Source organism: Excalfactoria chinensis, chromosome 4 (genome assembly GCF_039878825.1).
Source record: "Excalfactoria chinensis isolate bCotChi1 chromosome 4, bCotChi1.hap2, whole genome shotgun sequence".
NCBI classification, from domain to species: Eukaryota; Metazoa; Chordata; class Aves; order Galliformes; family Phasianidae; genus Excalfactoria; species Excalfactoria chinensis.
Window position 1 is genome coordinate 53,825,180 of NC_092828.1, and position 27,470 is coordinate 53,852,649.

Genomic DNA, 27,470 nt, shown 5'->3' on the forward strand with positions numbered 1-27,470 from the left:
ACCAGTTCTCTGGAATTACTTTCACCACTGCTCCAGTTGGCCTTTCCCTGCCCTGGGCTGGTCAGTTCCTCCAGTCTAACAAAATGCCAAGAGGACTGTTCTCTCTAAGCTAAAGAGAACTAAAGAGGTTTTGGACAAATACTCTGCCTTCGGGTCCTGCAAAAACATGTTTTAAGTTTCACATTTGTCTTTATCAGCAGGAAACTCTGTTTAGAAGCAGCCTGTGTCATTCGTGCAAGAGTTGAGTGGCGCATACCAATACATGCTCTGACAAGAAGCAAGCAAACAAACCCTTTCCAAAAAGCCAGGAAACACTCACAGTTTCACAGCACTAGTAGCTGTCCCTATCCACCGTTTCTCCCTGCAGACAACCAGGTGATAACATGACACTTTCCTCCCAGCACTGTAATTCTGCTCCAGCTCTCTAAGTCCAGGGCAATAAGAAAAACAAAAGATATACCTCACATGTCCAGGCTGCTTGAGAATTAAGACAAAGATACTTCTTTTGGGAAGGCTCTCTCATCCCAGAGCCATCAGAGAGCTTATTAAGGTACACGGGCCAAGCAAGTCTCGGATATCCATTCACCTCTACCTCCCAAGAGAAAACTTCCCAGCTTCTGTGAAAGGGAGAAATATTTCCGCAGTGCTTAAATTGGGCCTTTCCATGAAAACTCTCAAATACCTTTTTCAGCCACAAAAAAAATCTTCACGGTGAGCACCAGAAGCAGGAACAGTTGCACATAGCTGAAAACCCACAAGACCTCCCCGCTCTGTTGTTTACAAACACAGGACCATAATACCGAGTAAAGCATACAAAGTTCATTTTTGTTTACCTCCTTCCTCAGTTTTCCTGTGACTATCGTGAGGGAAAAGAATAGCTGAAAATCTGGAGAAGGAAGTATTCCTTAACATGCTTCTCAAAGTAATGCAAGAGCCTTTTGAGAGAGCTTTTACACTGATTTCTTGGGAAGAAAAAAAAAACCAAAAACATAACTAATTTTTGATTAGAAGTCACAAAGAAGTTCAGTCAGACAGAAGCATTCCTGAAAAGCTACCCAATAAATTCGTTCAGCTGCCCTAGAGAATAAACAGCAAACTTGAGCACAGTCTACAAATCCGGGCTATTATTAACAGCTTGGCCAAAAGGGGACGGTTTTGTCACACTTGTAAAATCTGCTGAACTGAAAAAATTATATTGGATAAATCCTGACACCTGAAAAAAGCCAAAAGAATAAAGGAAGAGGGGGTCACTTGGCAATACTGCTCCGAACGTGCTGTGGGTTTCAAATGTAACCAAAAGGCACATTTAATGGCTTTCACAAAACTTTCCTTAGCTGTCCATATAAACTTCCCCTTCAGAACAATCTGTCAGTAAGGAGGGTCCCTAGAGTTGTTAAAATGTCTTGAAACCAATACACAATGTCCTTTATAATGCAGGGATGAAGCTCCCTTTTCTGTTCTGTGATCCAAAAAAGGCTGAGTATCCCTTCTGTTTGTAAGACATGGCACATTCATCACCAAAGAGAACACAGCTCCCTCTCCATCTCGCTTCCTGAAGAGACCACCAATGCAAGTGGCCACAAGCAGGAATGGGACAGCTTGTGACTCACAGTCATGCCTGAGGAAAACCTAAGGGCCACAATGAAGGGTCTGTAGGCAATGTTCCCACTGCCCATATTGGCCTCTGGAGACCCCGTGTGTGTGTGTCTATGTCAGGAAGGGCAAAGGCCTGGGGCTCTGTGGAGAAGTGCTGCCTCTGGCTTCCCAGCTGCAAAAATTCCTGCTGCTCCTAGCTGTGGGCACAATGGGCTTTCCTCTACTCTTCACATAGGGTAATGACCAACCCTGCTTCACCTCAGTCTCCCTGTTCATCAGCAGAGATAACTGAGGAACTGGGTGGTTTGGGTCTGAAAACATTCTAACTCCCAAGCTGCAGATGGGTCAAAAAACAAGACAAGGAGACTGCAAATCCAGCTCAAGTGCCATCACTTCATCGATTCAGAGTTTGCTCCCTCTATGGGGTTGGCATCTTTATTCCCACATCAGCCTTGCTGCCTCCAGCAACTTTTCCCTCCGGAACAAGCACTGCTGATGGCTGTAGGCAAGACAGATAATTTGATGGAAAAAGTAAAGCTGTATGAGTGTTCCCATGGACCTACCTGAACTGAAGCCAACCTGCTACTGTTTTGAGCTCAAGCTGACTATTTTTTACGCTGCCACTTTTTACCAAGTGTCGTAAGACAGCCTCATCCAGCTTTCAGCAGGGAAGTAACCAGCAAAAACCCCTCCTCTTCCTCCCTCCTCCAGCCGGACTCAACAGCACTGTGCTCCAAGTGGCAGCATTTCACGCTCCCCAATGTATTTACTTTGACAAAAAAAAGGAAAAAGTATTTCCCTCCCCTGCTAGCCTATGGCTGTCTGAACACCTTTGTCAACACGACTGTGCTGCAGTGCTGTAAATCTGTGAAATCTGCCTGCAGACATTGTACACATGGTGTTAACTTTATTTAAAACACACAACTGCACCACAGACCTCATTTCCCAGGAAATCTGCTAAGAGAGTCCTACAGCCCCTTTAAGCTCATTTTATATACCTTTCCCAAAGAAAATATTACGCATAAAGCTCCCTTGCAGAACGACAATAAACCCCTTCAGCTAAACGCTTAGCATAAACAGCTACAATGCCGTGCAATCATACAATGCCATTAATGATTTACCTCAGGAAATGCCAAAGTAAGGGAGAACACACAACCTTATCTGCTTCCAGTGTACACACGCAGGTTTTAAGCTTTGGTTAAATTAGATGTTTGCATGGCATGCAATAGCTAAATGGGGTTCTGCTGCTCAGCCCTGGGTGCTGATCTTGTTTAACTTCAAAATCTGTGTTCGCTGACTGCACAAGTGGTATCTAAAATTGTTTGTAGCTGCTTTTTCTTAATCTTGTGGAATTTGTGCCTATGCCAATTATACCTATTAAGGGAAGGTGTTAGAAAATTGTTTCTTGGAGAACATCATACAAGACATTTCTGCCTAGCTTTAATCATATCTTAAATGACTGTCTTCTGAAACCTGGAGGGAAAGCTTCCTAGTAGTGTCTGAACACCATTTAATCACTTGTTGATCCTCTGCTGCAAGTGTGCAAAAGGCTGAAAAAGTTCTGCTGAACAGGATTCCAGAGCAACTTCTTAGATGAGGTTCTCCTCCTCCAATGCATTTGTTTTTTTCTTAATAATCATCTCAGGTGTTTTCTGTTGTTGTTGTTCTCAGTGCTGACCTGGAAGATAAGTTATCTCCCAAAATAACAGGAACCAAGTCACATCCAGTACAGTGCCATCACACTGCACTTCTGTGAGTCTGCTAAGATACTAACAAAACCAGGCTGTGCGTTCTGCTACAAGCCTACAGCCACCTCTGCATCTCCAGGTCTACCCCAAGGGACTCCTGAAAGAGGCACAAATAGACCCAGTGAAACCCACCCCTGCATACAAAGTCTTTCTGCCACTTCCTGCAGGATACTTGAGAGTTGGCTTTGTCCCATCTGAGCTGTATGTTTGTTTTCAGGGGAGGTGGGAGGTACATGCATGAAGTTTATTGACATGCACCTGGGATGCACAAGTCTTTTAAGGTGCAGAAATGCTGTCATCAGATACAGAAACATCCTAAAACACTCTCTGCTTTTATTAGTACAGATGAGATGCAGAAGCTGCACAGACGAATCATGAGAGCCGAAGGCTTGCCCAATAGGTGAAGTGACACGGTACCTTGTGATGATCTATCAACACCCGGCAGCATCTGCCTCCTGTGCTGTTTATCTGTTTGCCACCAGGTGAGCCAGTGAAACTGGTTCAGCACAGGGTCTGACACGTGTCAGGGCTGGGAGCAAAGCAGGACTTCCCCTTCTGGCACCAACATGGTGCAGTCAGCTCGGCTGGGGCAGCTGCCTCTCAAAATAGCCTGCACATTTTGACACCCAAGTTAATTTACAACCTGATAAACGGGGGAGAACGCACAGCTCTTAGGCTTACTCGCAATTTCTATGCAACTGGCTGGAATGACGGAAGACCTGACAAGGCAAATGTGTTTGGGGAGGGCAGCTCACTCCCCTGGCCTGTGTCACAGGTGGGACGCAGACAAATGCAGAGAAGAGTGGCCACACCTTCAAGAGCCATCGATGTTTTCACAGCTCTAACATATCTCCTTAAGGCAGAAGAAATCCTGTGTAAGACTGAAGGAAGCAGGTAACAAGTACACAAGCTTCGTTACATGCCATCGTCAAAAGAAGCGCTGAATTTAAAAAAATATTAGCAGAGGCTTAGTATTTAATGCTTTAAGTAGCAAATCCACAGCAAATCCTCCTGAATTAGACTCAGAAGGTATGCACCAAAGGTATTTAACTTATTTTTTAAAGGTCTCTCGAGTGCTCTGTTATGCTCTCTAACAACGCATCCAACACGACGCTGGCTCTCGGAGCCCTGCAGACCAGGTGACACCCAGTGCCTCACAGGCCCCCTGAACTCACAGATCTCTTCCCAGAAAGCAAACCATTTGTTTGTATGTATCCCCCCCATCTAAACTTCAGCAACCTAAAAGTCTCCATAAGGCTGATCTAAGCACTAGTTTTGTGCTGTTACAGGATATTTTCTCGAGTTATGCATGTTACCGATGCTACCACTGAAAGCAAAATATTCTCAGAAAAAAGAAAAAAGAAAAAGCACCTCCCCATTTGCGCACAGTGGCTCTGAACAAGGAAGACAGCAGCTGCAGAGACCTACCTCAATGTAAGAATTTCTTTGCAATGCTTCAGGTTTAAATTAGGTAAAGACACACCCCGGTGTGCAAATTAATTAACTTTTCTCCAATGGCTCCCTTTCAGTTTACCTCCACAGTCCACAGACGTGTTGGGATCGTGTTCTGGCTGATTTCTGTAGAACTGGTGTGAGAGCTGAATATTGCTGTGCTTGGCAAGCTCGGAGCAAAGCCTGCCCTGCTTTTTATAAAAGCAAGATCAGTAAGGAAAAACAGCCAGAATCCAAACAATAAAAAAAACACCAGCTTATCGCCTGAAACAAAGCTTTACAAAGATCCTTGCAAGGAAAAAAAAACCAAGCAGCAGTCATAACACCACTTACTTCAGCAACAGAACGGCCACTGCAGACGTTCCCGAGCTTCTGATACCTGGGGCAGGGAGAGGAAAGCTACCCACATGGAGCAGAGGCTGGCGGCGTCCCCTCTGAGACAGACACACCAAGTCCTCCCACCCTCAAGGTGCTGTGCTTTGCTGGCAACGACACCACCACCGCTACAGGGAAAAACACCCTTGAAAACGAAAACAAGCCCTATCAGTAAAAACGCACTTCTGCAGATAACTGCATCTACAGCAGGGACTTCTGCTGGCACAGCTGTGTCAGTCACGGGTCACACCTCGCCACAGCACTCGCAGACAGAGCTGTGCCAGCAGAAGTTTGCCATATAGGCCTGGTGTGAAGCTCAGCGGACCAAAATGAATCTGCAAAGTTTCGTGTTTTTCATACTGCTGCCAAACAAACTTTTTCCAGCAGCCTGACAACGAATATTCCTACTCCTTTGTTACGGGCACAACAGCATCTTGGTTTCTGAGGGGAAAGGAAACCTAACATCAGCCCAAGGATGTGTCAGTACCTATCATCCACTTACATCATACTTCACACTTCAGTGGAATTCACAGCCCTTGCAGAAAGAAAAGGCAAAAGTGAATAATGTCTGTTCTGTTGTACTTCAGCACTCTTAGTGCTACAACTCCTCACTTTTCATAGTGAGGAAAGAACAAAACTGAAAGTGTTTAATGGGGTTTGCTTAGAGAGCGGCACAGTGCTGCAGAACTCCCACCTCTAAGCATGACCTGGCGGTCACAGGACTTCGATCATCCCCAGCCAGTTCTGAAGACAGTAGGCAAAGAGATTTCATGCCTGAGTAGATATTGGAACATAAGTTCTGTTCGGATGAATCAACACAGTACTGTGGGCCACACATACAGTGATGCACAGATATGGGAAGGTACGGAGCAGCACGACGTCACCAGCACACACCACTCATCTACTCTGGAGCAAAATGACACAACCAAGTAGTAACATCCCATTACCCTCAGCAGGGCGCAGAGAGCTGGAGGCATTTGCAGTCCCACAGCTCTCAGTTTGGAGAGCTCTGATAAGGCACACACCGGCCTGCAGCATGGCACAGTGGAAACAGAAGGGGCTACACTACCTCTGTCAGTCTGGAGTGCTGCCAGTGCACGGCCATGCCCAGCGAGCTGCCATGTGGATGGACGGTACTCTCAGTACAAGGTTCACCATCACATCACATTTTGGGAGAGATACAGGGAGGAAAACACTAGTGGTGCTGTGTTTGTAAAGGCCACACTCCAGCCCTACCAAAGCCCTCTAGCCCTCCAAACGTGGGTGCTGCTTCTAGGAATTCCTGGGCTTTTGTCACAGTGATGACACTCTTACTGGACACAACACACTTTGTATTTCGTTGTTAAAAAACTTGCACAGGGGTAAAAACATCTGCAAATGCTAAAAATAGCTGTGTTATCATTACTTTAATTATTGGCCATGTCTACACAATCCAGGAGCAACTCAAGGCCATCTGCTCCCCTCCAGGTTGCCTCAGGGTGGGGGGCAGCTGCCCCTCAGAGCTGTGCTCGGCACAGCAGGGGCAAAACGCCCACCCCACAGACCGCATTTGGCCACGGGCCTCCTGTCCCGGTAGTGACCAATCAACACAACTTGCAGCTCCTAAAAGTGGACACTCGGTCTCCTCCAACTTTCAGCAGCGGGCAGACGAAGCTGCTCGTCCCGAGGTCCCGGGAGGTCAGACAGAACGCGGCCGAGGTTTTTGGGCGATCAGACAGAACACGGCGGGGCCGCCACACGGCGGGACGTGCTCCGCCATGTTCCACAGAGAAGTTTACGAAGCAAGCCCCCAAATTGCTGGTGCAAACTCGGACGTTCGTACCCGTCGTCGCCTCCGCCGGCACCCGAGCGCGGGGCCGCGGCAAGTGAAACCCCCCGGAGGGAAGCAACGCTCCCTGCCGCCCGGCGCCCAGGTGAGCGGCCGGCCCGCCTCGGCGGTGGGCCCGGGTAGCCCGCACGGCCGCGCTTGGGCCCTGAACCGGGGAAAAGGCGCGGTCCCGCCGCCACCCCACATCCCCTCAGAGCGGTCTCCCTCCTCTCCCGGGCGGGCCCGCCGTCCCGCAGCCGCCCGGCCGGCCTCCGGCCCCGGTGCTGGCGGACGGCGCAGGCCCCGACATGGCGGTCCCGCTCCCCGACAGGCCCCGGCGGGCCGCGGAGCTCACCTGCATCCGGCGTGGCGGCGGCTGGCGGCGGGGCGGCGGCGGCGGGGCGGCGGGCAGCAACGACATGCAGGCGGCGGCCCGCCGGGGACGGGGAACGGGGCGGCGGCGGCGGCTGCGGAGGCGGGGAGGAGCGGGCCGGGGCTCGGGCGGCGCGGAGGGCGGGGGAGCGGGAGGTGGGGACGGGAGGAGGAGGCGGCGGGAGCGGGGCGGGCGGCGCGGGGACCCCGGGGTGGTGCCGGGACCCCGAGGCGGTGGCAGGGAGCCCCCGGCGGGCCCTGCGGGGCGGCGGCTGCTCCTGGGGACGCCAGTGGGGACCCGATCCTAGGGAGGGAAAACAGCCCTCCGTGGCTAATTGTCGTTAATTACAGAGAGCGGCGTCTGACAGGGCGTACGTGAGGAGCAGGTCGCCCCGCGAAAGGCCTCCGGCGGTCGCAGGCAGACTGAGGAAGTGACTCAGGTGTCGGGGTGACGGGGCCCCGCGCTGAGCCTGAGCCTCTGGGGGCGCAGGTCTTGTCTGTCATCACCTCTTTCTCCACAGGAGGTGTCCCCCTGCTGCGAAACCCTTTGGGCACCCGCACTGTCTCTCTGCAGACCCGTGCCAAAGGGCAGACTGAGCAGGTAATGGTGTGCCAGCTTTAGTACAGTGTTCTCCAGCTGGGCACACTGGAGGAGGAGGTGGCCTTCCTGTGGGGACCATTCCTAAGTTCTAAAAGAAAATGTGTGGGTGTAGAATGAGGGAAAGATGAAGAGTGGATTACAAAGGGGGAAAATCTATAATGGTAATAATCATAAAAAAGAAACTAGGGCAGAGAAAAGTGCAGGTCGTTGTGCGTTCACATGTGGGACCAAAGATACTCGTATGTGCTCAGAGGATGAGGAGCACAGAAGGAGCCTCTGTGGTAGAGCAAAGAGTTCAGCCAGCTAATTGTCTCCAGTGTAAATGGGTGGTTGTGAGCGGGTGCGCACACATGCAGAGGAGGACAGAGTGAGAGAGAAAGGAAGAAAAAATCTTCAAGAATAACTTTACCGGGATGCGTTTTTATAGGAGAAAAGTCAGGTGCTGCCTCGGAAAGGCATGGGCACTCTGACTGCTTTGGTAGGCGTGCCTTTGGCTGTTCTGGTCATTTCCTCTCCTGAAAATTACCCACCAAATGGCTCAGTGAAGGAGGACTGTGCCTTCTCTTCTCCCGTTGCCTAGGTTAATCATTCTGTACATCTCCCGGCTCCCATTACAGGCCAGGGCCTCGCCACCCTCACCTCAGGTATTGTTTCCCTCCCTTCTCAAAAGAGAGTGTAACTGAGAAACCAGGTTCTGCAAGTGGCCTGCCTGGGGTCACTGCTGGCAGGACCAGCATCTCCTGGGGGTTTGCTAGGCACTTGTATGGCAGACTGCAGCCTCCCCGAGGCCTTGCTTCCTCCGCAGAATACATTTGTTACATCTAGATTCCTTGCTGTTCCAAGAAGTGATTTATTTTTTTCCTAGTACTCAGAGTCCTTTGTCATCTATGCTGGTAGCACAGGATTATTAACAAGTTATCTGTGAGCTCGTACATCCTGCCTAGGGCCAAAACCCATCATCTGTAGCAGTGATGCTGTCTAACAAATGGGGAGCTCAGAATCGATTCAGAAGTTTTGGAGGAACAGGATGGAGGATGCGGGTTGTTAGCCCATCATGTGATGTTAATGGTTGGCCTCGCATTACTTTTGCCGCTGCTTTAGTATATACATAGTTGCATAGTGCCCATCAGAAAAGAAACCTCTTTCCCCGAACCTGCTGCATTTTGAATTTGTGCCTTTTCACACTGGTCTCCAAGACTCTTTAACCAGGCAGGTGGTTTCTTCCCGTCTCCCTCAAACCTTCCCACCTTCCTTGATCCCTTTCCAGAACACGTAGGTAAGTTACCTTGGAGAAACGCCCGACAGGTTTGTTACGGTGCATTTTGCACGTGCACTTAACATCAGCTACTCTGATTTAAAACTAACAATTCTAGTCCAAGCGGCTCCTGCCGTATTTAGGAGCGGAGGAAGAAATGTAAAGGTCAAGCAGCTGCACCGCGGTCCCCAGGTGCGCGCAGCGGCTTTAAGCCTGGGCCCGGCAGCCCGGCGGGAGCAGCGCCCGGCGGACGTCTTTTGCGTTGCACCAAGGCGGCTGCGCAAGATGGCGGCTCCCGCAGGCTTGTTATTGCGGCGAGGTGAAGGCGCTCGGCCGCCGCTACCGGGGCCGGGAATGGGGGGAGAAGGGAAGCGGGAGGGTCCTGGCGGGGCCGGGCGCGTGTCTGAGGTCTTGCATGCTTTCCCTCACAGTGCTGGCCTCGTGCCGTCGCTGGGCCTTGCCCGGGCTCCAGCAGCATCCTGCCGCACCCCCGTTGAGCGCCGCGCCGCCCGCCCGCCTCTACGCTGCGGCCGCCAAGTGAGTGTGCTGGGGGTTCTACAGCTCTGCCCTCTTCCACTCCCTGCGAGGAGCTGGAGGCCGCCGTGAGGCATCCCTCGGCCTTCTCTTGTCTGGCTGAGCAAACCGAGGGGGCCTCAGCTGCTCCTCTTGCGTCACGTCCTTCAGATTCTGACGTTATTTGTTTTGATGTTTCTTCAAGTCTGATACTACCGTCTAAGTGGAAAAGGGAAAAAAATGAGATCAGTGTACAGCACAGTGGAGCATACAATACACTGGGAGCTCTGAAGAGCAGTTCATTTCTCACTCCTTGCATTCATGTTATTAAAGAAATAGTGTTCTTTGTCTGAATTATTTTTCTCAATGATTTGAGAGCCTGATAAATCAGGCAGGATTATATAAAGACTGGGGCTTGTTTGTTCACTGCTCTGGAAGTTTGCTTTCTGGCTTGGCCATTGGAAGCAAATTTAGGGTGAATTTAGGGATGCTGGTAGTTACATGTAGAGCCTACCTTTGTAACTCTTTGCTGATTAACTGATACTTAACATTATCAACTTCCTTTCTCTTAAAATACATAATGTTCTGTGGTTGACGATGATTGGGTTTTTATTGTTTGTTTTTTGTGTTGCACGTCTCAGAAATGCAAAAAGAGGCTCACAAAAGGCCAAGCAGGAAGAAGTCCAGAAGAAAAAAGGACGTTGCAGGCGGCCGCTGCTGAGCAAGCCTGTGGATGATGTGTACTTGACATGGTACTACGAGCGACCATCCTACAATGTAGAAGAAGCTGTGGGTATGTTAAAGAAATTTCAAGAACTGGACTTCACCTACCCAAAACAGTTTGTGTATATTAATGTGACCCTAGATATGGAACTACAGAAAAAGGTAAGTGGGAAGTGGCTACAAATTCTTATTTTATTTTTTTTATATAACATGGAGGGCTGTGTTTGAAGTAGATATTACTAGTGGTCTTTTCATCTGCCTCTTGCAGATGCTGTGGTTGAGTGTTGGGATGCTGTTTGTGTTTGCAGGTGACTTTATTCTTTTAATGTATGTTTATTGAATATGATTTAAGTACTTGGGATGAAGATGAGCATCTTCAGGAATTATGAAGATGGGCTATTATGTGACTGAGATTCAGGTTCAGACAGAACTGGTCAAACTAAGCTTTACACCTAGTTAAGCTTTCCGTGTAGATTATTGCCTTAGATGCTTGTTTTGTTCTGAAATGATTGGCATAGGGAGAATTCTTAGTCTAGCTTCTTCCCACCTCTGCCTTCCACCATGTTTTAAATTCTGTTTTTGTCATGCTTCATGAAAGTACGTTATTGCATGTTTGCTTACGATATTTTTATGGGCACTGTTGGAGCGAGGGTGCTTCTATGTGAAAGGGAAGCATCTATTTTATTTATTTATTTAAAGAACTTTATTGTGTTGTTTCTTTCCCTGGAATCCTTTGAGTTTGTCCACAAGCACTGTTATGTTCTTGGGGAGCTGCATATATCCTTAGTGATTACTGGAAGGTGGTTTCACTTTGCATGACTACAGATGATGCCAGCTCCCAAATTGTGACAGACTAGACTTGAATCCAGAGCGGAAGGACACACTATGTTACTTTGATTAAGTGCATGAGAGCTAGGACTCCTGTTAAGCTGCTGTAAGGTTAGCATTTTTAGAGGAGTGTCTTGCTGCCCTTTGATTTCCTGGCTTGGGTTAACTACATGGTCATGTTAAGTGGATATGTCAGTGCCAGCCTTCTTAGCCAGTCTAGAAGTGGATGGTATCCCTACAAGTATTTAAAAGATGCAGATTAAGAAATGAAGAAAAACCATGGGCATTTATTTTTATTTTTTTAAATAAGTGACATTTATTGCCCTCTTAATTGCTTAATGGTTTATTAGGACCCTGGTCTGAATGTTGTCTTGGTGCAGTGTTCTTGTAACTACTCATCCCTTTCATCAGTTCAAAGGTATCTAGCCCAGTTACCTTCTGCTTCCTCCATAGTTAAAAAGCAGTTTGGTTTCTTTAAAGTTTATTTCCTCCTGTATCTAGCTAAATATTTTCTTTAGTATTCCAGGGCCCTCTTAGAGCAAAGTGCAACAATACAGACCTCTTGTAGCTGTTTTTAGTAGCTGTGTGGTCTGCTTAAGCCTTGTCAGGGGATGAGTTTCTTGTGATCATTTTGCATTTTCTGCTAAATTGGCAACAATTCTGACAAGCTGAGACTACAGCATCTCAGTGATTGTTACTGATGCCATCTGAGTGCGTAGCAGTCCCACACATGGGAAACAGTGACCTGCTCCTTTCTCTTGAGCAAACAGCAGCATGAGTAATTAATACATTTTAAGTTAGTGAAGTTTCAGTTCTATTCTACACCAGACATACAGAAGTAGTGAGAATCTATGCATTGTGTGTGGTTTTATGATTGCCTACTAAATGTAAGTATAGTGTGAGTACTCACGTTTTTTCAGGTGGCTGTGTTTGTGTGGGACAAAGTTAATGACTTGCTTTTCAGTCATGATTTGTTTCTATGTTTCTTTTTCTCTTTATAGAAAAAAGTGGATCAGTTTTCAAGCATTGTTCTTCTTCCACACCGCTTTACTGACGAAACAAATAAGGTCTTGGTTTTCACGGAGGTCAGTAAGCCTGAGTTACTTATTTATATGTCATGAATCCAGCATGCTCTTGTGTCAGTACTAGTTGTGTTGTATGTATGGTACCTGGTGTTGAGGAGACTCTTCAGGTTCTTTGTGGAACTCACAAGCCTGCCAAGGATACATTTTCAACAGTGTCTTAATGTTAACAAGCATCTTGAATTTCATTAGTCATGTTATCTTTACGTATGTGGTTTATTCTAACAATGTGCTCAAGGAGAAAACATCTGCACAGGTGTGACCAAGGGAGAGGGATGATTGAAGTTTCCCATAGAGTTAAAGACTTTGACCATCCTGTAATAAAGATGGACAGTTTGGTGCAGCAATCATTTCCAACCTTACTGTCTTAAGCCTTAGTAGACAGTGCAAACTAGAAGTGTTGGTTATTCACCATAGCTTATACTGCAACTGAATGGAATTGTGTGATAGTGGTAGGGAGTAACTTCTCTAATAAAAAAGTAAAGTAAGCCAACAACCCAAAGCAAGCAGTCTGTGAGAATCACACAACAACCTTCCCCACAAACCCTTCATCCTCAGTTGTAGGAGTTCACTAGTGTGACATGGTGTGTAGAGCCGTTGTCTTATCTGAATGAGGCTAGAGTAGGCTCTTTGCTGTTGTCATTTGCCTGTTAATTTTTCTAACAAAATAGTTATGTATAATCAATATGTGACTATCCTAAAGAAGTGCCTTGAACTGACTTCTGATAGATTTTCTACATAAGCTGCAAGGTGAGAATCCTCCTACAGAACTGAGGCCTGACAAGTATGCCAGGTTCTGTGCTGCAGTGTCTTGAAACCTTCTCTCTTAACATCAAATTCAATCAGGATAAGAAACTTCATGTCTTCTGAAGGTGTTTATGTGGAAAAAGATAGAGGGAGTCCATTCACACACCACCACTTTCACGTAGAAAGGTGGAGCTAGTCAACTCATTTTTGTGGGGGAGATCTGACTTTTGGTTAGGACTATCTATTCCAAAAGATTGAGCCAAAAAACGATTCCTGCTACTATGCAATATTTCAGAGTGTATTAATAGCTAAACCTCACAGAAGAAAAATGAAATTATATTCTAAATGCTATTTGAAGCAAAAAGTTAATAGCAGAAGCAGATAGCCTTATTTTATAGTGGTTTTAAGTAGCATCCTCCATGCTTTTCTTGTAGCGTTTACTAAATGTTGACTCCATCTAGTGGATGGTTGTCTGTGACTTTCAGAGGATGGTGATAGGAGAGAAAGGCCTTGTGATGGTGCTTTTCCCAAACGAGATTTCTTTTTTCTCATTCCTCGCCAGAAGACTGAAAACTTGCCTGTTGCCCTGTTGCTTTGTCCAGGGACCTGGAGTAAACCAGAGTTACTGTTCCGGTGTTAAATCTCCATTGTTGGATATTTTGTGTCTGTGATTAGTTTTAAGGCATTCCAGTGCTGTTGATTCAGAGCAATCAGTAGTACAGATGTTAATACGTTTTGTTTTTTTTCTTCCAACAGAATGAACAAGAAGCTGAAATAGCTCGAGAGAATGGAGCTGCTGCTGTGGGAGGTGTTGAATTAATCAAATGGGTATTTATTTATTTATTTTAATGAAGTAAATTAAGTGTTTTAGTTCCCTGGTGACTGATGGGGAAGGGGCAAGAAATTTCGTGTCCAAAAATCTCTGGCTAGAAGTTAGCAGCCAGTATGAACAGTGAAATACTGCTTTGTATGTTCTGACATGTTGGTAGGTAAAACTTGTGTACTTGGTAATTCGTTGCATTCCTAGATACACTTGAATTTGTTTTATTGCAGATTTTGGAAGATGAAATTCAAATGGATTTCTACGTAGCTGTTCCTGCAATAATGCCTAAACTGATACCATTGAGGAACAAGCTAAAACGAAAATACCCCAGCACAAAAAGAAGTAAGAAGCAAATCTTTTTTTTATAAGTCTAAGTACTGGAGCAAGGTTTAACTCTTGAGGTGTTTTTTTTGCTTGTTTGTTTCTGAAGATTTTTTTTAAGACATAGAATTGCATTAAATGTTTTGCTGTGTGTGACTGAGTCGCTTGCTTTGTCTTATGAGAGTTGCTTTAGGAAGCTACTACTGTGCCTTTTCCCCTATCTCCTACAACATGAATGTTGGGATTACAGTCAAGGTTAGTTTGTCAGCTAGTTGTGTGTGTCATTCTGTATGTGATCAGCTGTGATAGTACTGTGAACTTTGTGCAGCAAACTTAAGAAATTAGAAGTAGCTTGGAAAAAGAGTGTTCACTGAGGCAGTTATGTTGTTTTACAGTTGTTTGGAACCCATTTTCATCACTGCTTATTGTGTTAGTCAAGAAACACAAACAATATTCTTCGTGGTTTTTGTTAGTGTTACCTGTTTACTTATCTGTATGTCACGACTCCCTTTTTATTCTGCACGATAACCTTTCTGTTCAGATCAGATTCTCACAGCATCAAATGTCAGTCTCTAAATATTTTTTACCTCCCTTACTTATTTTAGGTGTGTTTTAGGGGTCTGTTTCTTACATAGACGTGTCAGCTTCTTAAAGCAGTAAATCTTGGCTCAAATTCTCAGTTACCTTCTCCCAGCTGTCTTAACAAAGCTTTCTCAAGCTGCAGGCACTGCTCTTAGCCTCCTAACGTTTGCAGCAAATGTATTAACCTGTCCAAAGTACAACAGAATATTCCAGATGTTTCTGGGAAAAATGAAAGCTGTTTTATTTCATTATGAACTTGCTTAGTTTGTGGGTACTTGTTGGCCGTTTATCTTGGAGCCATCCAAAGGCATGTGGGAGAAATAATACTTGCAGTTGAAGCAATTGAGTGATGTTGTAAGTCTTTCAAATAAGCTTCTGCAGCTGAGATAACAAAACCAGCTGCCTTGTGCAATGGCTGCACTGGGCCGGGGTGTTTCAGGTAGTGTGTAATCTTGCTATTATGTGCTTGTACACTGTTCTTTTCCAAGGCAGATGCTTGGAGATAGTTCTGAGTTTAACTCAGTAGATCCCAGTCTTCCAAAGCACTTACGTTAGGTAACGAAGACTACATATGCACGCTCTTTACAAGTTTTTTGGTTTTTTTTAAAGTGAGATCTTAGCTACATATTTAATTATTTTACTATATCAGCTGTAAAGATCTGCTGATTAATGAGGAAGGTGGGAATATGGAGGGAGATTAATACAAAACATGGAAACAGCATTTTTGTTTGGTGCTTAATTGCCTTAAGGTGAAACACTGAGCTCTCCCTTTTCTAATAGTGTGTTCTGCCCTCCTAGTAAGTATTAACCTTTTTTTGTTGTCGTTGTCTTCTTTTTTTTAATTAGATTCCCTGGGCCATGATATTCCCAAAATGCTACAGTTCTTCAGAGAAGGTCTTGAGTACATGGTACAAGATGAGCATCTAATCAAGACAAGGATAGCAAGAGTAAGTGGTAATGGAGAGTTCTTAACTGTGTTCTGCTGAGCAGAGCTGAAGTTAGTAGTGAAACAGGGAAGAAAACAGTTTTAGTCCTGTGCATTCCCAAGATTTTAAAGTATTTTTCTGCTGACCCATGAAGTAGGTAAAACTTCAGACTTTTTTGTGTGGTGTCGTCAGCTGATGTGAGCACTATATGTCATTGAAGTATGGTGATGGGTGATGGTTCCACTTAGACTGAGTGTGGTACATATCTAATGCTGAGGAGTTACGTGTGCTGAGAGTGGGATCTGTGATTGCCATTCTATTGGCAGTGAATTGTAGTAATGAACAAAATAAGATGCAACTCAAATATAAAACATGCCCTATTCCTAGCAGTCCCTGTAGTGTTTCTGCTCTTAATGCATACTTTCCCAACACTTTTATGTGAAGAAAACAAGGCTTTAGTTAGTTAATTAGTTATGGGTTATGTCTGTAGCATATGCACAAGCGGAACAAAAAGTGTTCGCTTTACCCTAATCACTAAGGACTGTTTTCCTGTTGAAATTTTCAGACCAAGTTTAATTTTTAACACTTTGATCCTGGTTCAGGGCAGGAAAAAACACCAAACTGATTGCACCACACCTTAAATATCGTAACATTAATCTGTGCTTTAACTACTGCCACGTAAGAAATTGAGTTTTAGAAAAGGTTTTTGTCTTCTCTTACTGGCTTTTAGTTCTTTTCCTTAAGAGTTCTTTTTTTCTGTTCTGAATTGTTTTGCTTCCATTCTGTTATGTCTATTTGTAATCCTGCCTATATTTAACTTTCCATTAACTGATATTGCTGTGGAAAGGAAGCTTACGAGACTTCTAATCTCTACAGTTTTGTCTGGTGGTGGCAGAGATAAGTAAGCCTGTTAATTTTGGCTAGAACTCCTGTGAGTTGTGCATGTGAATTGAAAAGACCTGTTCTTATATGCAGTACTCAAAACAGATTTTTCAGGGATGCTTTCCTAAAATACAGAATGTATTACATTTTCATACAGACAGGCTGCATCTTTATCTATAGGCAAGTCTGAGTGACTGCGTGAAGTGCAATAAATCCATAGACATCTTGGTTTCTAGCATTTTGAACATATTTTATGTTGCTTTTGCTTTGGACTAAACTTTGATCCTTTAATTCTCCTCATCTTGATCAGCCTTTAAAATACCTACAAATTAAGGCTCTTCTATTTTTCTATTCATTTATTTATAAAGGGTTAAAAAAACACATAGGTTTTGAATGAAAATGATCAAATAGTTCAGATGGCTTGATGGCATTTGAAGCAATTGCAATTGGTTCTACCTAAGATAGCTTCTTACTGCTGTGGTTAGAGTTTCTGAAACTTAAACTGTGTTGTGTTAGTGATATAAGATGCTGGTGCTACAAGGTACCTTCTGTTCTGAGTGCAGCCTGAGATGTCTTTTTTTTTTTTTTTTAAACTATTTTTAAATTTTTAATTAGTAAATAGCAGGTTCTTGTGAATGAGCTTTTAATCTTGGTTTGGAAGCAATATGATGGGGATTTACTGGTGCACAGTTCAGCTATGACAAGATATTGTCAGCTACGTGGCAGAGGTGACTCCAGCACAGCACATGTGACATGTTCAGAGAGCTGTATGCAAAGGGATGTCTGTGGCTACGGCTTGTGTAAAGTGTCTCCACCCTCTGTAGCTGCTCTCCTTTGCCTGACCTAGTTGTGCTGTTTGTGCAGCAGTGCTGGAAGGAAAACTCTAGGCAAGGCTCTGGGAGCCTGTGGGAGCTTTGAATGGTTATGCATGTCTGCTTACCACTAGAGCTCTTTAAATTTAAACTTTGCCAGCGAGGAAAATAATCATTTGTGAATTACACGGAGATGTGAAGATGTATTGCTGTCTTCCAGGTGGTAGCATAGATGTTTCTGGGACTCTGCCAAGCTGGCATTTCTCAAAGAGATGTTTTCCCTTTAGTGCTGCTGTCTTATGTTGCTTGTTAGTTCAGTTATGGCCAATAGCTTGAAGTTGTGCTGCACTCCCACGTAAGTCAGCAGCCTTAATGGTGCTTTCTTATGTAGTAAGTAATTGAGATGTCTTTGAGAAGCCTGGGAGTTGGCAGTAGTTAGGTTTAATTAGTAGATCTGGAATTGTGAAACTGAGAATGTAAAATGTTCTTTTGAGACACGGAGCTTAAAGCAGAAGGGAGGCAAAATGAGAATGCTCAAGATATCCCCTTCAAAATCATGCTGTCTGAAGAGAGCAGCCTAAAGTCATGTTTGGCAGTGCTTTTGAGTTTAGATATGACACTACAAAATATTTTTTTCTCCCAAGTTGGAGATGCTTAGGAAAATCAGAATACAAATAAATGGGACATCAGTAAGAAGTTTCCAGTTTGTTTTCCTGTCTGTGCAGAGAGCTGCCTGGGAAATGGGTCTTCTGTGGAAACAGAGCAAGATTATTCTGAGAGGTGAGAATTATTATTATTATTTTGGAAGCTTATCATATACCTTTTGTGAAGAGACGTTTTGTACAGAAGCACAGTGTCATTCCTTGGGTTAGAAGTACAGGAGAGTGAGACCGAATTGGAGATCTCTGCAATTCAGTATGCAGAATATGAGTGAATGGAAGTCTGTGTTAAGACAGGGAACAGAAATGCCAGTCTGCGCTAGAGGTGGGGTGTTGAAGGAACTGTTTTGGAGCAAATCCGGCTTTGGGTAGGTCCAGTGTGTCAGGGTGTTCAGCCTTCTGTTACCTGCCTCAGTGAGAGTTGAAGGTCTTGCACAGGTCCTGATGGTTTGCACTGTACTGAGGATGATGTTTTCCTTGTCATGATTTACTGGCAAACAGCTTGAATTTGGAACAAAATGAGGAATTGGAGTTGGGGAAGAAATTGTAGCAAGCTGAACTAGAACTAGGAAGTAGTACTTTGCAACAGTGAGGACCAAGGGCACACCCTCAGTAAGGGCCGTTCCTGCCTGCATTTTTGCCTTTCCTCCTATTATCTCTGAAGCAGCAGTATTACAGCTACTACTCCTGAAATGCATCCCACTTCAGTGCCAGGAAGAGAAGTGTCTGTGTTAGTTTAGATTCCTACTGAGAGCTGTTTTGTTTTGTTGGTGTTACGGTTTCTTTTTTTTCTCTTTTTCCCCTTCTTGCCTACTTTCTTAGGAAGATTTGTAACTAAGCAGAAGCCCATGGAAAGCAAGACAGCACGAAATGGGTCAGTGCTCTTCTCTAGCTGATACTGGCTGTCCTCCAGATGTTTTTACAGAAGTGTTCATCTGCCATGTGTGTCAGCACTTAGCGATTGGTTTGGGGGCTTTCTTCTGGTCCCGGAAGAAGAGAAGCTCCGGTTTCTGCCCTCACTGTGTAATGAAAGACATTTGACTCTCTGAATAATAATGAAGTGCAGTTGTTTTGTTACTCTGGTCCAACTCAAAATTAGTTAGGAGTAGCACTAAACCTGTTCTAAAGAGGTTTTATTAACATTTTTCTATAGAAGCCTCTGAGGACCAGATCCCGGAGTTCAGCCAAGTCAAGTGTTTCTCTTGAAATAGGAGAAAATGTGGTTTTACTTGAAGAGTGCGAAGATGTGCAGAGGTCATGTATTATTACAGGAAGCCGGCCACAGTATTGTTGTTAATTACTTGACACCTTACTGTGTTCCTGAAAGGTCTCACAGTTTATATGAACCAAAAGGTAAAATCCATCACTGTTTCTTTTTAGCACTAGGAGACAAAAGGAACTCAGAGCTATGAACTCATGCCTCTCTGTGAGTTTATTTCTTGTTTTGCAGTTGTCTGCAATACATTTTTAGTTATTATAGGTAATTGGAATTCTGGATCTTGCAAGTGAAGGGGGCAGGCTTGAAATGCTGCTGTGTGTTTTCTATTCTTGTTAGTTTGTCTTAGAAGGGTTGTAATAGGAGATTTGGGGGTGGTTGTTTTCTTTTAATTTTCTCTCAGATACTGCAGCTTTAAGTTTAGGTGCTTTGAGAACTGATTCAACTTTCTGGTTGAATGACTACTGGCCAGCCCAGGTCACTTACATGCCATGAGATAAAGCTATAAAAATTCCAGTTTTGGAACAGATAATTATTAACGAGTACATTGTCCTGTAAGTATTTTAGTAAGTGGAACTTGAGTTCTGAGTGCAAGTGCTGAAACTATAATTTCTGGATTGATGCAGTATTTAATGTAGGAGCCTCAGTCTTATGACTGACTTGAGGTGGGAAAGAGACTGAGGAAGTTAAGGAAGAGGCTGAAAAATGCGTTGGTGGATCAGTGCTAATGCATGTTCTAGCCATCTCACAAGAGTGCATAATTGGTTCTGGGAGTAGAGGGTGGACTGATCTGCCTTGCTGTATAGGACTCTTGGGACTGCAGTATTTTAGGAGTATTGTGTTATTGCATATATCTTTGTACTGACAGATGGAAGAAGAGAATGTGAGAGTGAGATGGAGGCTCAAGCTTTGTTGCTCCTTTGAATTTCTTGAGTGTGATGTGAGATTACTGTTGTATGCACTAAAAGCAACTGGTAGATGTGCAGAAGAGGGAGAAGAAAAGGCTCTCTCTGGCTTCCCCAGGTTTTCCTGCCCTGACATGGCTGCCATTTCCTCTGCGTGTGCTACATGTAACACATAGTGGTTACGTTAGTAGTGGAGATTCGCTGCTAATGACCAGTCTCCTGATACAACTTCCTAAGCATAGTTGAGGAAAGACATCTCAATTTATTGTTTTAATAGTAGGACGTCTTACAGTTCTTCATTTTCAGATGTAGCCAGCAAATAGACAAGTGCTTTTTCTGTGTGTTCATTTGTGTACTTCCAAAGATCCCTGAAAAGGTGTTTAAAACTCTGTTCGTGAAACCCCAGTGGGGGTAGTGAGAGACCCTATTGAAGAAGCGTGTTTCTTAAAGATAAGGAGTGAACTTCTGTGACCCTCCATACAGCACCTAGTGCTGCTCTAGACAGTGATGTCCTAAACTTGGAATAGTAAGCTGAGAAGAACTTCAGTTTTGTGTTCCAGTTGCAGTACACACTATCAGTTTTCTAAGCTACTTTGTGATTGTTTTATACAAAATACACTAGAATTAGGTTAATAGTTGTTCCTTTTGTAGACCTTCTTATTTGCCAGAGTGACTCAAGACTTAAAGACACTGACCAGTTCGCACTGGATCAATCTGCTGTGTGGCTTGCACAGCTTTAGATCTGGTCCGGAGTGCTTTTGTCAGTTTAGGTAAGCCTAAAATTAACCTAAATATTTAAGTGCTGAAACATAGTGACCATGCACAGATTGGGAGTTGCTGTGGAATACTTGCTGTGTGGATGTGGAGACTGTTTTGAAATATTCAGAACCCTTTGGGAAGTACACATCTTCATTATGGTGCCATTGACATCTCAAGGAAAGAATGGCACACAGGCTGTTGGGATGTGTCATGCTAACTGATGGAATGTAACTTGCTTTGCCCTGTTTTCTTACAGTATGAAATACAGGATGTTAACCAACGTCTTTGTGTTTTGAGATAATCACCTTCTCTCATAATGTGTTGTAGTCTTAAGTTCTTAGAATGAATTATAAAGTATTGCTTAGAGAAAGTTGAAAATTCTGTATCTTTCGAGTTCTTCTAGACTTGGTAACAGATGGGTAAGTTACTTAACAGTTATCACACTGTACAAGTGAAGGCTTACTTGACACATGAACACAGAGCAAGATTTGGAAGCAAATACTATTAAAACCTTCATTTGAAGTATAATTTCTAATTAGTTGTTACTGTTACATTGTTTAAATTGTTCCAAATATTCCTTTATTTTTAATTCCTTAAAGTGAGATCAGTCTGTCAGTGAAGTGAAATGCTCAGCATTAGCAAACGAGTTTCTGCATCGGTTAATTTATGACAGGTGTATCATCATGCTTTGCAATCAGCATAGCAATAACAAAGATGAATGACTACTGGCCTGTGTAGCAGAGGGATGGCATTTGGATTAGCAGTTTGCCAGAAGTGCATAAAAAGAGATCAATGGACCAAATCTGGGAGGAGACTACTGAAGTTTAACAGCATTTCTATTGTAATGAATGCATTTATGGATAAGTGAGATGTTAATGAAATCTGCTTATGCTCCACTGGGAGGAGTTGAAGAGAGAGATGGGACCCCAGTGATTACTGTACAGTCCACTGAAGTGGAGTTAATTCTTTAAGAAAAATGCTATTTTCTCTTACTTCAATTTCTATTACTTTCTGAAATTTCTAGGAAAAAAAAACATTGACTTTCATACAAGTGGAGATTTCTGGATTCTATGGGTGAAACCAAAGGGCGGACTAAATTTGACAATGCAGAACATTATGCTTTCAGAACATTAAGTCTGGGAAACATGTATTCAGCTCTCCAGGAGCTGTGGCCCTGGATTTGAGCCCCAGAGGTTTAGGTTTGCCATGAATTGCTCATTGTTAAAGAGTGCCCAGAGTAGATGAATAGAAATTGTGGTTTAAGGTGTTTAGTATCTGAGGAAATAATACATTTTGGGCAATGGTGTTTGTTCGCTCCCAAATACTTATGATCAATCCAATGAGGACTGCCTATGTACCTGAAGCAGTGTGTAAGTAGTTTGTTACTTAAGGATACTGTGCAGAATGCGGAGCCACCAGTCCATGGTTTTGGTTAGAAGATCAAAAAAGCCATGGATAGAAACTGAGGTACATAAGAAGGGTAGATGCAAACTGGTCTGTGTTTTGTGCTCAGTGCACATGCTGCAGGTTGTATTATGTTGAAACGGGGAAGTAAAAATGGAACAAAGCTCCTAGTGTTTGTGTTGATTAACAACTTCTTTTGTTCAGTTATGTGTCTTAATGTCTTCAGTTTCAAGTGCTTGTGCTTTTTTGGAGTTGATCTGTTTTGTATTTTGACAGCTATTTCTTGATGCTTATTTCTTCAAGCACTTAATTTCCTTACTACTTTGAAAAAGTACTTCTGTGCATTCTTTTTAAAGCAACTTTAAGGTTACGTCTGTATGGAGCTATGGGAATATCATTCTTGAATGTCATGTGTAGAAAGATGGAAAATAATGAAGAGTGTACAACCTCATAAAATACTTCTGAGACTTTTTGATAAGTCTGTCAATGGGGTTTCTAACTCTTGAATAGAGATACAGAGTCAGAGTTGTTTGGGTTGGAAGGGACCTTAAAGATCATCTTGTTCCAACCTCCCCCGCTATAAACAGGGACATCTCCCATAGACCAGTTTGCTCACAGCCCCATCTGGCCTGGCCTTGAACGCCCCCCAGGAAGGGGGCATCTGTAGCCTCACTGTTCAGTGTCTCATTGCCCTCACAGAAAAGATCTTCCTAATATCTAGTCTAAATCTACTCTCTTCTAGTTTAAAACCATTTCCCCTTGTCCTGTTGCTTCATACCCTTATAAAATGTCTCTCTCCAGCTTTCCTGTAGGCCCCCTTCAGATTCTGGAAGGTTGCTATAAGGTAACCCTGGAGCCTTCTCTTCTTGAAGCTGAAGAGTCCCAGCTCTCTCTGTCTGTCTTCATAGGGGAGGTGCTGCAGCCCTCTGATTATCTTTGTGACCCTCCTCTGTACCTGCTCCAATAGCTTGATACCCTAGAGAAATAGCTTGATGTTCCCAGAGGAAACAAGAAGTATCCAAATATAGAATTCATATATGCTCAGCACCTTCAGAAATGTCTATGTAGGCCTCAAGGTCATCATGGCTAACTCTGCGTTATCATTTTTCAGCTGGATATGCCTGCTGAGCAGATAATTGCCAATCTAAAAACAATTATTGAGGATATCTGCAAGTTCAAGCCATCAAGTGCTGGTAAGCAGCTATTCTTTTAATCTAATAGTTGAAACTATAGAATCAAAATGAAGAAGCAAGCGTTAACCAGGATGTAATTAATGACCTGCTTTGTCTGCTTTGGACTGAGGGAACTATTGGGTAACTCAGTGAATCACAAGAACTGGATAACCTTTGAAGGCATTGATAGGGTGTGCTTTTCTGATGTGAACTCTCATTGCGCTACAGAAATGTCTGTGTGATGAAAGAAGAGTGATGATGCACAAAACTTAAGTTTGCAAGGGTGATTCTTAAATAGGTTATAGCCATACAGAGAAATCTGTGTTAGTCATGAAGGCCTTCAGAGTCTGTGTGGATTGGTTTTGCCCACTGGCATGACCATCTTGGAGCTCAGAGCAAAGAATTTGAACTCAGAATCACAGAATCCACCTGCAGTTCCTCTAGAATACACTCATGCTTCAGTTGACATTAGTCTGATGCTAGTTACCTGTTTGAAGATATACCGCATTTTTAATTAGCAGGGTTTACTCATGAACTACACCAACTTAGTTAATTAAGGGTGAGCTGTTTTTCTCTTTATAGTATTTTGCTTGCTTTGTGATATTTAGCTTAATGCTTGTGGTGTGGGCCTTTGCTTGGTTGTTTGTTTTTACTGGTTAAATATTTGCAATTTATAGGACACAGGCTTGTTTCTTAAAATGTCTTTACAACGGTGGAATCTTGGTAGGCTTGCTAACTATCAATCTCTTAGTTACAAGTTTCTGATCCTTTCAGATTATCCATGTGTTAGCATGCCTTCATGCAGCTGTGTATAGCTAGCACTAAAATGGCATTCCTTTGCAAATCACTTGATCTACTGGAAGGCTAAAAATACCACCAGGCATATGTTCTTGGGAATATATGTAGATACAATTTCACAAAGAAACTGGACTATTTCTGTAGTTGCTCCTGTCAAAAGACTCGCTCAGTGTTTGGGGGTAGGATACTGACATGGTTTCTTCTATGCCCTCTGTCATGTATTAATATTTGTTTGATCAACAAGTGCCTAGTTAATTTTCCTGAAGCTGCAAATAGAAGAAAACCAATTGTAATGTGTTTTGGAGCCTACATTGGTGCCCACATAGTCATTTTGACTAGAATTAGATTGCTAGGAAGAGGTCTTACTTCTAACAGTTAAATAATTGTAAACACTTGGAAGCCAAGCTGTGTAGAGATGGTATGGATGTAAACCCCAGTCATCATTACCAGAGAGAATGTTACATTTGCTACATGTATAAAGAATGTTTTGTGTTAATATATCTACCATCACCTGTTTTATCTCAGTCTTTTGATAAATTTTGACCTACTTGTGTGGTTCTGCTTCAGGTCTTAAGTTGACAGAATCTGGATTAGTACTGAGATAAATCAATATGGAGACATAAAAATTGGTGGAGTAACCATTATTCTTTGTTTTCTTAGGTCCCTTTGTGAAGAAGCTGGTTATTAGATCTTCAACCAGTGAGGGCTTACTTTTGAACCTTGATGGACTTCTCCCTGAGGCAGAGAAAGTAGAAGAAAAAGAAGAAGAAACTGTAGAAGGTGATGAAGAAAAACCTGTCCAAGAATCTGTCAGTGCCTGATAACTTTTCTTGTGCATCTGATGATCAAGCTTGGAAAGTAAATGGTGTCATTCAGATGATATTCTATGAAAAGAAAAAAAAAAATAAATCTATGACTTTTAAAATTCTTTGTGACAAGAAATTGTCAGAAACAGGAACGTGTTGTTCAAACTGAAGACATCTGAGGTTTCTTCTCTTGGTAGCTGAAAGCTCCCTAATTTGTGTGTAGTTTTTTCTTTGCAGATGATAATTCTTAGTCTAATAAACATTGTACTATAAACTCTGAGATATCACCATCCAGTTTCCACAGTTACAGCTGAAAGGCCAGCACACCTTGTATCCACAGTGCTGGGTTTTCTACTTTGTGGAAATTGCAGAACGTTCAGTATTTCTGTACATTAGACTCAGTCCCATACAGAGAAACTAATGCACTTCCTTGTGGGAAGCTGCTGTATAACTTGCAAAGAGAAGGAAGCTAGGTCCTATTCTCTGCAACATCAGGGATGAATTTGCTTTTGGGTTGGTGGGAGTTGCATCTTCCTGGTGCTTGTGGTATCCAACTTTGTTTTAATTTAATCTACATATATAGTTACTGAAGTGCTACATAGAGAGTTGCTGTTTCACTTGGCACTTCGAAGCTACCTCCTGCTTCTGAATGCAGAAAATTTAAACCCTATTTTTGAGAGTGTTGTTCAAGCGCTCTTTGAACTCTGGCAGCTTGGTGCTGTGACCGCAGCCCTAAGGAGCCTCATGTAGCGTCTGGCCACTTCTGGTGAAGAACTTTTCCCTGAAACCCAACCTGACCTTCCTCTGACTGTCGTATATTAAACTACTTTGGGGTGAAACCTGAGTGAAGATCCAAAATTTATGTTTTGATTTGTTGTCTGCCATAAAGGTAGAAAAGCTCTTTTGACGGGCTTGCAGATAACTGCTTGGGATAAGTGAATGGATTTGAAGTTGAGAAGGCTTCACAACAATAATAGATCCTTCTGTTGAGGTAACTCAGCAATACTCCTGTGCTATGCTTCATGTTGAGACTTCACCTAAAAGTGCTGACTGATGCTTTATGAGGATTTCTCGTGTTACTGTATGAGGATGGAAAGCACATAAGAGGAGCAGTGAGTAGTTAAGAGGTGTAGGGCCGTATGCTTTGTTAGTTGTTGTGGAGGTACAGTGGGCCCTGTAGATAGAGGCTCCCAATCTCCAGCCAATGTATGGGGGGGTGAGGAGAAAGCCCATGAAGTCCCTTTTGGTCATTCACTAGCTTAACTTGTTCCTCTGACTCTTGATGTCTATGAATACCACTTAGATTTGGTGGAAAGTCTTGAAAGCAAAGACTTCTTAACTGAAGCACAGGACTTTGCTAGGAATAGCGCAGCCTGATGTGCTAGATTGGCAGTACGTTCGTTAAACTCTTGATGAGGACCGAGCTCTTAAATGTTGCCAAGTTGAGTCTTCAAATGCGTTATGTGGCAATTACTTTGACCTGTTATTGTATCTACTTGTTGGTTTTGTTTTTTTTTTCCCCAGCATTCTTAAATGTTAACTGATGACTAAAAACATCTAGTGTGTTTCCAAGCTTTCTTCACGTTATTTCCAGCAGGTGGCGTTCTTGTTCCCTCTCTGTCTGAGGCAAAGTGTTTCTCTATCATTGTTTAGTTATTCCTTGTTAGACAGATGCTAGTAGAAATGCATTTAAAAAAATAAATAAAAGTCCAAAAAGGATCAACTATGTGAAAGAGGATAAAGTTATCCAAACTTTACAGGGTTGCTTGTGGTTGGGGCTTTAAATAATTCCTTTTATTGAAGACGAGGATGTGGCACATTCCTTTTTTTTTTAATGGGGCTACACATCTGCTTTGAAGTTGTTGCGTCCCCATCTGAAGTATTTTGCTGCTGTCAGTCAGGGAGGGTGCCTGACACATTGCTGTTAGGCCACACCGCTGTGATTTTAAATATGGGGAGTACTATACACAGTTTTACCAGAAAATTGTCTTCAGGGTAAAGGGAGGCTTTATACTGACTTAGGATACGTTCAGCCTTATGGACGTTCTTTTTTGGCTGTGGGCTGTTTTCCTATGCCTTGTAGGGGGAAAAAATAAAATTCAACCGGTGTTGGTTATGGAAATGAAGAGTTGGTGTGACAAGAATACTGTGTTAGATATAATCTGTAATATTACCTGACCTAAACTTCCAGTTTGGCCTGATTCAACTTATCAAGAAATGAGGTGTTGCATGGGGGATGCTTACTTGTCCCTACAGAAATGTGTGTTTCTGATCAGCTGAGACAGAAAAGACAAGTTTCTGAAGGC

At 43.4% G+C, this 27,470-nt stretch overlaps 2 protein-coding genes across 3 annotated transcripts in view; one reads left to right on the forward strand and one right to left on the reverse strand.

The window, feature by feature from the left end:
- Positions 1-7,473, reverse strand: part of CNOT6L (CCR4-NOT transcription complex subunit 6 like) — a 30,434-nt gene extending 22,961 nt beyond the window's left edge. The window contains exon 1 of one of the 2 annotated variants that reach the window (XM_072336726.1): positions 7,334-7,473. The gene's annotated coding sequence lies outside the window, so the exon portion shown is untranslated. Of the gene's footprint in view, positions 1-5,129; positions 5,278-7,333 lie in introns of those variants that run through there. The other variant, XM_072336725.1, reaches the window with a different exon arrangement.
- A 1,898-nt stretch (positions 7,474-9,371) lies between these two features.
- MRPL1 (mitochondrial ribosomal protein L1) lies at positions 9,372-26,883 on the forward strand. Its single transcript, XM_072336727.1, has 9 exons — positions 9,372-9,525; positions 9,638-9,743; positions 10,361-10,604; positions 12,272-12,355; positions 13,856-13,927; positions 14,153-14,264; positions 15,672-15,772; positions 23,500-23,581; positions 25,019-26,883. Exons 1-9 carry the CDS (start codon positions 9,492-9,494, stop codon positions 25,177-25,179), a joined length of 996 nt encoding a protein of 331 aa, XP_072192828.1. The 5' UTR covers positions 9,372-9,491; the 3' UTR covers positions 25,180-26,883.
- The last annotated feature ends 587 nt before the right edge of the window (positions 26,884-27,470 follow it).

Bases quoted from the DNA above. Each gene is read 5' to 3' on its own strand.
- MRPL1 (XM_072336727.1), top strand. From the start codon at position 9,492: ATGGCGGCTCCCGCAGGCTTGTTATTGCGGCGAG. The intron at 13,928-14,152 runs GTATTTATTTAT...GTTTTATTGCAG, and splicing joins GTGTTGAATTAATCAAATGG to ATTTTGGAAGATGAAATTCA. The intron at 23,582-25,018 runs GTAAGCAGCTAT...TTGTTTTCTTAG, and splicing joins GTTCAAGCCATCAAGTGCTG to GTCCCTTTGTGAAGAAGCTG.